The 11,702-nt window shown below is 37.9% G+C and overlaps 1 protein-coding gene across 7 annotated transcripts in view; it reads right to left on the reverse strand.

Moving 5' to 3' along the window:
• Positions 1–5,513: 5,513 nt before the first annotated feature.
• LOC127427995 (cyclin-dependent kinase-like 5) overlaps positions 5,514–11,702 on the reverse strand; it is a 66,139-nt gene continuing 59,950 nt past the window's right edge. For all 7 annotated transcript variants that reach the window (XM_051676023.1, XM_051676021.1, XM_051676024.1 and 4 more), the window contains 2 exons: positions 8,136–8,351; positions 5,514–6,576 (listed from right to left, as the gene is read on the reverse strand). In XM_051676023.1, the coding sequence (XP_051531983.1) occupies positions 6,199–6,576; positions 8,136–8,351 (594 nt within the window). In that variant the 3' untranslated portion in view covers positions 5,514–6,198. The remainder of the gene's footprint in view (positions 6,577–8,135; positions 8,352–11,702) is intronic.

The raw sequence follows: 11,702 nt of genomic DNA on the forward strand, positions 1-11,702 counted from the left end.
GTTGAAGCAGGTTTCGCCCAGGGCGCCATACAAGCTAGAACCACCACTGCTTGAGAGGTGGTTCTTCGGAAATCATTTCATTACTTCAGCGCAACTTAGGCCACGTCCACACTAATATTTTTTAAGTTGAAAACAGTGTTTCCCATTTGCCCATCGTTTTCCAGAATATGCAGTACTAGAGAAAGTTTTTGAAAGTCTTCATATTTGATGGAGAAAAACACCGTTCTAATGTTGATAAGAGACTAAAATGTAGCAAATGCATTGATTTCGCTATGTTTACGCCTCTCACCTGCACCGAAAATTGAGCATTTCGAAAATTCTTTCCATTAACACATACTTAGGAAAATTATGACGTTTTGAAACTGAAGAGTTTTCAAATGAAAACGGATTAGTGTGGAAGTGTCATCCACACCAGAACGGCATTTTCCTCCACAGAAAACATATCGTAAACACTCTCCATAACTGCATACTTTGGAAAATGATGATGTTAGGAAACTGAAAGTGGAATGTTGTGGAGGTGGCCTTAGTCTGGACATGTCCTTTGCAACCCTAACCCAACCCCATTCCTGAACCTAACTAATTATCAACTATATAAATCATGAATGAGTGATTTTTGAATTTGTTACTAGAACGAGTTGAGAGCTGAATGTGTATGGCGGATGCCGGAGGACCGCGAAATAAAAACTGAGTACATGGAATACACCCGAAACTGAACAGGACACTTCAGCTGAGCAGAATGTGTATATAAAATAATGGATTAAACATTAACCACTGTAAAATAATACATGTTGCTGATTAAACATTACCATTGTGAATAAACGTGGCAGATATCAAACATAATGAAAATCATACCCCAACATATAATTTGACAATGATAAAAATCTGAAATGGTGCTTTTGGTGTCCACCTGTTGACACGCTGGGCTCTTGCACAAGCGGCAGTATTTGACGTTTTGAAGTGAGAACACGTTTGTCCTTTACTACATTTACCCCTCTCATCCACATTAGTACGCCGTATTCCTCCACCGAAAATGGAGCGTTTCGAAAATGTTATCCATTATCGTCAGGAAACGATAATGAAAATGGATTAGTGTGGATCTGTTTTTCATATTTATTTATTTACTTTTCAATTTGTTGTTCCAATTCAGTTTCGTTTTCCTTAGTTTTCACTGTTTGACAGCTAGTTTTAGTTTAAGTCTTTTTAGTATTTCGTCGTTTCAGTTTAGTTTTAGGATTTTATAGCTGCCAAAGCTAAAACGCTTTACAGATATCATTAACAAATGTTTAATGCTGGTAATTTTCTCTGACCTCTCGTGTTATTGCTATCTAGTGGCATTTACATTTTTAATGAAGGCGGATTCTAAATGTTTCAAATTTTGATACTGTGTATCAAAAACTAGAACTAAAATAATTTTTTGCCACTTTTTAAAAAATGTTATTTTAGTTAGTTTTAGAGTTATGAAAAAGTATATTAGTTTAGCTTCAGTTTAGTGCAACCATGTTAGTTTTTATTTTAATTTCAGTCAACGAAAGTGTTTTCATTTAGTTTTCGTTAACAAAAATAACACTTGCGTGGATGTGGCCAAAACCAATGCGTCTTCTACTTCAAGCGTATTAGTGTGGATGAAGCCTTAAAAGTAGCCTTTGTACTATGTTAGATCTGTAAAACAGGACTTTTGGTTGGAACCAAACATAGACTGGGATTGGAGAGGGGTTATGTGTTGCCCTATTTTTCTTTTAGATTCCATGCCAATCTTTTTAGCATTTTTTAGCACTATAGCACAAAACAATGATGCTCATTCACAGATTTCTAAGAGGGATCATAGCAAACCATTATATATTTCAAGACATAAATAATCAACAACATTTTACACACTGATGTAGGTTTTGTTTTGGGTTAGGAAGGTTGTAGGTTAACCCTTGACAGCGACCTCGACAGCTGGCGACAGCAAGACTATCTATATTGCAGTCGTGACAGCTGGCTGATGGGAGAATTGCCTGGCACTGTGGAGGCAAACTGTGCCAACATACTGTAGATTATGTGAATCCAAAGCATTTATGGGCAAAGTGTTAATTCAGTAATGGCGAAAGTGTTTTATGTTATATTAATAACCTGAAAAAATTCAATAAGAACACAAGTAGTTGACGTTCAAAGCAGTTTGACTTTCAGACTTTTGAAAGAGTATACAAGATGAATTGCATCTTTTTCTTACAAAAATCAATACAGTTTGTTATTGCATAACAGTTTAACCATGAAAGAAAACAATAATTTAACAGCATAACAGCTCCCATAAAGATTGCTGTGGTGCAAGATGTCACTGGAAATCTTCCTTATTCCACATAAAAGACAACAGAAATCAACACAGATAAGAACAGGCTAAAAACATGATTTTGATGTATATGTTGAAATGGTTAAAATGCATTATAGACTGTATTTCAATGATTGTGCAACTAATACAAATAATTCGCCATGAACACAATACAAATCCAGCAGTCGTGCTTAGAAGCTAAGATAGATAAAGTTCTGCTTTTTTTAATCAAACACCACAAACACACGTGGAAATTGTCTGTTTAAAGTGCACCATTGATAAACAATAAAACTTTTCACATTTACTGAAATGAAAATGCTCTGTCACTCTCTTTGGGGGATCTTGTGAGTTAAAGTGCCTGTCATGATAATCAGTGTAATTAAAAGCATCATAATTTAAAGCTGAAGTGTAATTTTATTTTTCGATGTTAAAATAGTTTGTTTTGTTTTTTTTTCACCCTGGATTAAATGCAGACTCAGAGTTAACTAAGTTAGCCATTATAGGTGGAATCTCCCCTGAAAGGTGTAAACACGTCAGATTTTTGTTGTTATAGGCATATTGGTGTGCATGTAAACACACTGGTGAATGTCTTTGTTTCTTCAACCAATGACAGATGGTGTGTGTTCAGGGGGCTGTTTAAAACAAAAGCATTAGGCTATATCTGCAGAAATTACACACTTCAGCTTAAACTCTTAGACTAAATTGAGTAGTTATTTTGCATATATCTTATATGAATCTGTATATGTAGAATATAATACACAGTACACAGAGGTGAATCCGAAGTAAACACAACACACATGATTCTGAATGAAACATTAGCCGTGTTTTGGGGCTCTCACACCTGCCCTCCCCATGAACATATCAATAAATGCATTAGTGTACTTCTTTGAAACCCTTTTACCAGCTCCTGAGGCAATGCTTTTATCTTTTTCAAAACATGCCGTTAAACTGGTTCAATTAATATTGGCAGTTGTTCAGTTTGTTAAAGGAACCATGCACACATTCAATCAAGCCCTCAAAGAGACTGCCGAAAGTCACGTCAGGACAGAGACACAGACTTAACTCTCTAAGCCCAACCTTGAGCACTGCTCGTGCCCATGTAAAAGTCATCCTTATTACCAGCTGGTGGGGTCGAGATCGTTAAGAGAAAGGTTGAGGCCACTGGCCGGCCAACCTGAAATGTATTATTCACAGGAAATCCAGCTCTTAGGGATCTAGGCTCTAATGAACTGATGCTACAACCATGAAAACGCAACAACACAAAGCAATCACTATCCAATCCAAATACGTTGTTAAAGAAACAGTTCACCTAAAAATTATGACATTATTTACTTGTTTCTTTTCTGTTCTAGGTTAACTAAACCATTTCTTTGGGCAGCAAGAGATTTTTATGTTTGTTATTTTGGACTGGACCCCTCCTGAAGTGTTTTTTCCTTTACACAATTGTAAATAAAAACTCTTATTTTTGCTGAAACCTGTGTGGTGGTGTACTGCTGGGACAGGAGAGGAGACACTTCTAGCCAGCATTTGAAATAGTATTATTTTATCACTTTGTTACTTCCCCTAGCCTATAGACTGGGGCAGAATGTAACACCCTCTCATGTAATAAAAGTGTTTTTCTGAGGCCACACAACAGCTACATGTGAGACAAGAAAATCGCTGAAAATCTTGCCACTCTTGAGGAAGTAGCGATGTCTTGTTCTAGACCGAATTAATCATGAGTCAGAACTGGTTGATCCAGTTCACAAAACAGGTCTAAATGATTTGTTCGTAATTAGGACTGATCTGGTTCTTGTTTTGGAGCTTGACAGTCCCGGTCATTATATGGAAAACAGTGGCCAGGATACTCTTCAAAAAGTCACCTTATGTGTTCCACAACAACATTAGGGTAAATGATGACACATTTTTCTGGGTGAACCATCTGTTTAAAGGAATGTTCCAGGTTCAATACAAGTTAAGCTTAATCAACAGCATTTGTGGCATGCTGATAACCACGAAAAAAAACATTTCGACTCATCTCTCGTCTTTAAAGGGATAGTTCACCCAAAAATGAAAATTCTCTCATCATTTACTCACCCTCATGCCATCCCAGATGTGTATGACTTTCTTTCATCTGCTGAACACAAGTGGAGATTTTCTCTGCTCTTTTGGTCCAAACAGTGAATGGGTGCCAACATTTTGAAGCTCCAAGATCCACAAAGGAAACAGAAAAGTACTCCAGATGACTGGTAGTTAAATCAATGTCTTAAAAAGCGATATGATAGGTGTGGGTGAGAAACAGATAAATATGGAAGTACTTTTTAACTATAAATCCTCCTCTCGGCTCAGCCAAACTCCACTTATACTTTAATTTTACTTTCTCCTTTTGTTTTTGGTGATTCACATTCTTCATGGATATCGCCCCCTACTGGGCATGGAGGGGAATTTATGATAAAAAAATGACTTCATATTGTGTCTAAACACATGGATTTAACCACTGGAGTCATATGGATTACTTTCATGCTCCCTGTATTTGTATTTTGGAGCTTCAAAATATTGGCACCCATTCACTTGCATTGTATGGACCTACAGAGCTGAGATATTCTTTTAAAAATATTAATTTGTGTTCAGCAGAAGAAAGAAAGTCATACACATCTGGGATGCCAGGAGGGTGAGTAAATGATGAGAGAATTTTCATTTTTGGGTGAACTATCCCATTAATAAAAAAAGAGGCACTTACAATGGAAGTGAATGGGGCCAATACGTAAACGTTAAAATACTCTCTGTTTCAAAAGTATAGCCACAAGATGTACACAATATGTGTGTTAACATGATTTTAAAGAGATAAAATCACACACTAACCTTCTCTGTGCAAAGTTTATCCAATTTCGTTGCCATGATGACGTAACAAACCCTGTGATCTGGTAAATGACGCAACATCGGTAAATCCCAGATGTTAACACACAGTATTTATTTGTGTCTTGTGGCTATACTTAAAATAGTGATTATTTTAATGTTTACAGATTGGCCCCATTCACTTCCATTGTAAGTGCATCACTGCACAACAGATCTGTTTTTTGTTTTTTTTAAAGAATGGAGGGACAAGACAAGAGGTAATCAACACTATGCCACAAATGCTGTCGATTCAGTTTAACTTGTATTGAACCCGGAATATTCCTTTAAAATGAGCAGAAACACTGTTAGACACCAGGTAAAGGTACAGTGAGACAAATAGCCATCATGGGACTTTAATTTCTCGTATGAAAAGTAACATAGAACCTGGATAAGAAGCATCAGTAATTGCTGATATGCTGTCATGTCTTTAAAATGGGGAAAAACTCCAAAAACGAAACCTTGAGAGAACAACTGATTCTTTCACCTGCAGTATGAGAGAGCGTAATATAGATCTGCATGGAGAATTCATATCAGAAAACAACGTTTGATAAAGAGAGGAAAATAATTCAAACAATAAGTACTTTTGTTACAACCATAAAATGCACTCTGTACATTGCAACTATTAACACACCGATAATTCATTAATAATCTCCATGAAATATAGAATTATTACACATTAAATATTTATACATTCTCTTGTGTATAAACTAAAGCTCTTACAATTCCACAATCTTTTTGTCCCCTGTCCAAAAATGTACATAAAGAAATACATAGATTCATATCATCATTGTCAATAGGATATTCAACAGAAAAACTGAACCCAGATGTAATGAACGATAATACAAATTCTATCAAATGTGGATGCTTTTAAAAAACAAATCTGAGACATAACTATTGCCACCCTCTGTCCAGAAGTGGCATTGCGTACCACTGTATGAACAATATTGTATAGCATTCCATAGGTAGCCAGTAAGGAAAGAGAGACTGAGTAACAAGTTAGACACTAGGGGCTCCATCTAAAGAGCCGTTTCTTTCAGATCGTTGAGGTTTGGCATTCTTGTGCGGGCGGCTCTGCTAAAGCCGATGCCGTTCTGCCCACCTTTATTAGCCATTTGATCTGGGTACGGTGCCCCCTCGGCTCGATTCAGAGCAGAGACGTGCCAGCTGGACTCGATCTGCCCTGGCAGAGGGTAGTTGTGGGGTTTACGGCTCTTGGTATTGGGCGTGACGCTGCCCGCCGGGTGCCCTCTGCCATCGTTTGGGTTCCCTTTTGAGGGGGGGTTAGGAAGGGGCTGGAAGCGCAGTTCTGCGGAGCGATCAGGGGGTGGGGGCGGATTGGACGAAGCAGGCGAGGAGAGGTGTAGGAGTTTACGCAGGGACTTCAGGGGCTGGTTCTGAAACACAAAACCAAGACGGATGAAAAATAAACTATGTGCTTGGGTTTGCCATCATAAAATACCAGGTTTTGAAAATGGCAAATTATTGCATGGCTGCAGATAACTGAGAGAAAAAAATTTGAGATCAGCAAGGGATTCTCAGCTGGAACAAACAGACCAACTGATGTAATGTCTCAAAACACTTAAACACACACAGACAACACTTCTGAAAGACCAGGCTGGTTTGGTTTGTTGGTTTTAGAGGGTTTTCAGGGACCTCTGAACTGGTCAGGCCAGGAGACCAGCTAGACCAACTTAAACTAGCTAAGACCAGCAAATCAGCTCAGGCTGGCTTCAGCTTTTTTTCAGCAGGGAAAAAAAAAACCCTAAGCCTAAATTGGTTTTTTGGTCTTAGCTGGTCTGGTTTGCTGGTTTTAGAGGGGTTTGGGGCACTTATCAGCTGGTCAGGCTAGGAAACCAGCTATATCATCAAAGACTAGCAAACCATCTTAGACTGGTCAGGCTGAAATACTAGCTAGACCAGCTTAAGGCCAGCCTGGTCTAGTTTTTTGGTTTAAAGGGGTTTTATCTGCTGGTCAGGGAAACCACCTTAAAGCAGCTAAGACCAGCAGACAAGCTCAGGCTGGTTTAAGCAGTTTTTTCAACAGGTTAAAAACAACAGACCAAAATGGTTTACTGGTCTGGTTTGCTGTTTTAGACAGATTTAGGGCACTTATCATCTTGTAAGGATGGTAGACTAGCTAAACTTTCTTAAACCAGCTAAAACCAGCCAACAAGCTCAGACTGGTAGAAGCTGTTTTTTTTCCAGCAGGTAATAAAACTAAGCCTAAACTGGTTTGCTGGTCATAGCCGGTTTGGATTTCCTGGTTTTAGAGGAATTTGGGGCACTAACTGTATCAGCTGGTTGGGCAGGGAGGCCAGCTAAACCTTCTTAAAACAAGCAAAGACCAGCAAACAAGCCCAGGTTGGTTTAAACTGCTTTTTTTTTTTTTTCAGCAGGGAAACAACCAAAGCCTAAACAGATTTGCTGGTCTTAGCCAGTATGGTTTGCTGGTTTTGGCTGGAAGACTAGATAAACCATCTTAAACCTGCCAAGTTTCCAGCTGGCTGGTCCAGTTTCTGGTTTCAGAGGGGTTTTGGGTAAACTGGTCAGGCTAGAGGACCAGCTGGGAGTCCAGCTAGACAATGAACATCAGTTTGGACAAACTGGGAGGTCAGCTAGACCACCTTAAAACTGATAAGTCCAGCAAGCCTTCTTAGGCTGGTTTATTAAGCTGTTTTTTTTTTTTTTTTTTCCAGCAGAGATACAACCGAAGCCTAAGCTGATTTGCTGGTCTTAGCTGGATTTGCTGGTCTAGAGGTATTTGGGGCACTTGGCAGCTGGTCAGGCTAGGACACCAGCTAAGACCAGCAAACCTAAATGGTTTTCTGGTCTGTTTTTTGGTTTTAGAGGGATTTTGTGCAGTTGTAAACTGGTTAGGCTGGGAGACCAACTCGACCAGCTGAACACCAGCTTAGCTTAGGTAATCAGATCTGTTCTTGCCGTTTTCTCTTACCTGAGGCTGCAGGTCTGCCTGCTTTTCAGGCGGCCAAGTGTTGTCCCTGTCTCGATTGCGATCCCTCTCACGGTTTCGATCCCTCTCACGTTCCCTGTCCCTTTCCAGGTCGCGTTCCCGATCACGGTCCCGGTTGCGGTGTCGACTGCTGTGATGTGAGGAGGATTTCGCTGGTCTCTGCATCACGAGCTGGTCCTGTTGATCCTCACCAGGAACCTGCCCCAAATATCAAACCACAAAACCAGTGAAATCACCCAAATGGTGAGACTGATTTACAATGTCAAGAGTTTACCCAAAATCACGTGCATCGGGCCAGACGACTGGAAACGTGCCAGACTACTGTTCTTTAAACCAGCTTTCGGCATCCATCTGTTGATCACGGATAAAATTAAAAATGAATGAATAAACAGCATTTACAAAGGTTTTTGGAAGAGACAGATTATTAAAGATAGATAAAGAGGCTAGTAATTTAGGACGTGCCAGTTTCTGACCCTTTGTACCAAAATGTGCAAGTGTTCGTAAGTGTGTTTCCAAGACATTCTTGAACACTTCTGTGCAGTCCTGATTTCTGGAGAATGGTACATGTGAAATCATGCTTCCTTTCTGAGCAGGCTCAGCTACAGACGGTCCATGCATCTCACAGAACACATGCTGATGATGCTTGATGTGTAAAACACAAAGAACCAGATCCATTACATCAACACCTCCATACGCTCGGGTTTGTTTGTGCTGCCAGCTATTAAGACCATAAATTTGAGTGCTGTTGGCAGGTGTGGTACTGTATGTACAAAGACGCATTATGCTTGAAGACCATTTTCAGATCAGTTTTTAGTCTCCAGCCAAACTTCTTCAAATTACATGTACCTTAGCGGTTCCCAACTGGTTTTGCTCCAGGACCCAGAATTTACTTTGGACATCAAGTGGTGACTCAAAACAAAAATGTAAACAATTTTTAAATTGAATGAAACTTGTTAATAACAACATGAACGGCACAGGCCCAACAATATGCACAATAATAAACCAACAAAAATGTTTGGTGCCCAGGACAGAACAGAGCTTTAAGGTACTTTTTTTATTTTTTTCCAGGAAAGTTTTCTTTACGGAAATAAAACTTTTGTTTTAGGTTGTACATGATGGTTTCCCTTACGTTCCCCTTACCTCTTAATTCCTAGAACATCTCTGCAACATTACTGCAACCTCAATTAACAGATAAGCCATTGATAGATTAATTATTATAATGAATTATTATTATTTTATAATCATTAAAATCAGCCACAACACATTTTGGGAGATTAATCCTTTCTGCACTATTGTCAGTCATTGTTGTCTATCAACCTCTCCGCACGGTTTATGAAAAATAATCAAATATATGATAATGAAAAATGTGAATGAAAAACCACACCTAAAAATAACCAATAGAGAACATTCTGTATAAGTTATTTATTTTAGGACTCCCTGCAATGTTCTGGGAATGTTAGTTTATAGTTATATAAATAAAACCTAACAATAACAATAAGAGAACATTCTATATATGTTTGTTTTAGGACTCCCTGCAATGTTCCGGGAACGTTAGTTTATAGTTATATAAATAAAACCTAACAATAACAATTAGAGAACGTTCTATATATGTTTGTTTTAGGTTGTCAAACAAAAGCCACCCTGCAATGTTCTGAGAACATTAGTTTATGGTTATATAAATAAAACCTAACAATAACCATTAGAGAACATTCTATATATGTTTGTTTTAGGACTCCCTGCAATGTTCCGGGAACGTTAGTTTATGGTTAAAAAAATAAAACCTAACAATAACCATTAGAGAACATTCTATATATGTTTGTTTTAGGCCTCCCTGCAATGTTCCGGGAAAGTTAGTTTATGGTTAAAAAAATAAAACCTAACAATAACCATTAGAGAACATTCTATATATGTTTGTTTTAGGCCTCCCTGCAATGTTCCGGGAAAGTTAGTTTATGGTTAAAAAAATAAAACCTAACAATAACAATTAGAGAACGTAATATATATGTTTGTTTTAGGACTCCCTGCAATGTTCTGGGAAAGTTAGTTTATGGTTAAAAAAATAAAACCTAACAATAACCATTAGAGAACATTCTATATATGTTTGTTTTAGGCCTCCCTGCAATGTTCCGGGAACGTTAGTTTATAGTTATATAAATAAAACCTAACAATAACAATTAGAGAACGTTCTATATATGTTTGTTTTAGGTTGTCAAACAAAAGCCACCCTGCAATGTTCTGGGAACATTAGTTTATGGCTATAAAAATAAAACCTAACAATAACCATTAGAGAACTTTCTATATATGTTTGTTTTAGGACTCCCTGCAATGTTCTGGGAAAGTTAGTTTATGGTTATAAAAATAAAACCTAACAATAACCATTAGAGAACGTTCTATATATGTTTGTTTTAGGCCTCCCTGCAATGTTCCAGGAACGTTAGTTTATAGTTATATAAATAAAACCTAATAATAACCTTCGACCTTACAGCAGCGCCATCTTTGATTTTCAATGGGAATGACAACAAGGCTGTGAGGGACAGACTTGTTGTCTCTCCTTATCATCCTAATCATTCTCTTTTTTCAATCTTTTATATTTTGCATTCTAAATCAGTATACTGCTGATATACGTTTGGTAAGTCTTCGAGTGTTTTTGGAATAGAGGGGGAGGGTTGTGTGTATTGCATTCAGAACTGATACTTGCTACTAGCCAGCCAGGTGAAGATGGGGCAGTGTACCTCAGCATTTAACCACTGGATCTATCGAGAACATCACATTTTTTAAGGAAATTACACTAATGGTGTGCAGCTCACACACTGAACTTAATTGCTTCAAAGGATCTAGTGGATGCAATCTCTAAGGGTCCTGCCCGCAGGGTACACAATAGTTCAACTGCAAATGTACACCAATATGAAACAAAGCCCATCGCTCTACAGTATCTGCTGATGCAGTTGAGTCCACTGCATGAAACTTGACATAAAAATTGACATAATTGTTCCTTGTGTGACTCGGTGGAACTCTGCTGTTTTTAAAATATTCTGCTCTATTAGAATATTCTTGCTGTTCAAAAGATAACAACTTGCACCTCAGCTTTGGAAAGGTGATGGACTATCAGTAAGGGTTAAAAGTGTTTCAGTGTTTTTAGATGAAAGCTTTGACATTCAAGTCATTGCGGTTGATTTTATGGTCATTAATGTTCGTAATGTTGCTATTATTTTATGCACTTAAAATTATGTCTCAGTGTTTTGAATTATAAACTTTGGCCATGCACTGTCATTGCTGTTAGATTTAATGTTTATCTCATTCATGTAATGTTTAATGCACATTTTAAATATGTCATGTAACACATTCTCTTTGTACTTTTATGTTAAAATGTTTATCCTACTCAAATGCATGAGACAAAATAAAATAGAATTAGGTTGAAAGTACTCCAAAAGTAACCGAATTAGATTACATTACTGATTGCATTTTTTGTCATGTAATTTGTAATCAGTACCGGATTACAATTCACAAGCACTGAGTACATGTTAGTTTTAGGTTGTCCCACAAAAACCT

This window comes from Myxocyprinus asiaticus, chromosome 37 (assembly GCF_019703515.2).
Source record: "Myxocyprinus asiaticus isolate MX2 ecotype Aquarium Trade chromosome 37, UBuf_Myxa_2, whole genome shotgun sequence".
In the NCBI taxonomy this organism is placed as follows: Eukaryota; Metazoa; Chordata; class Actinopteri; order Cypriniformes; family Catostomidae; genus Myxocyprinus; species Myxocyprinus asiaticus.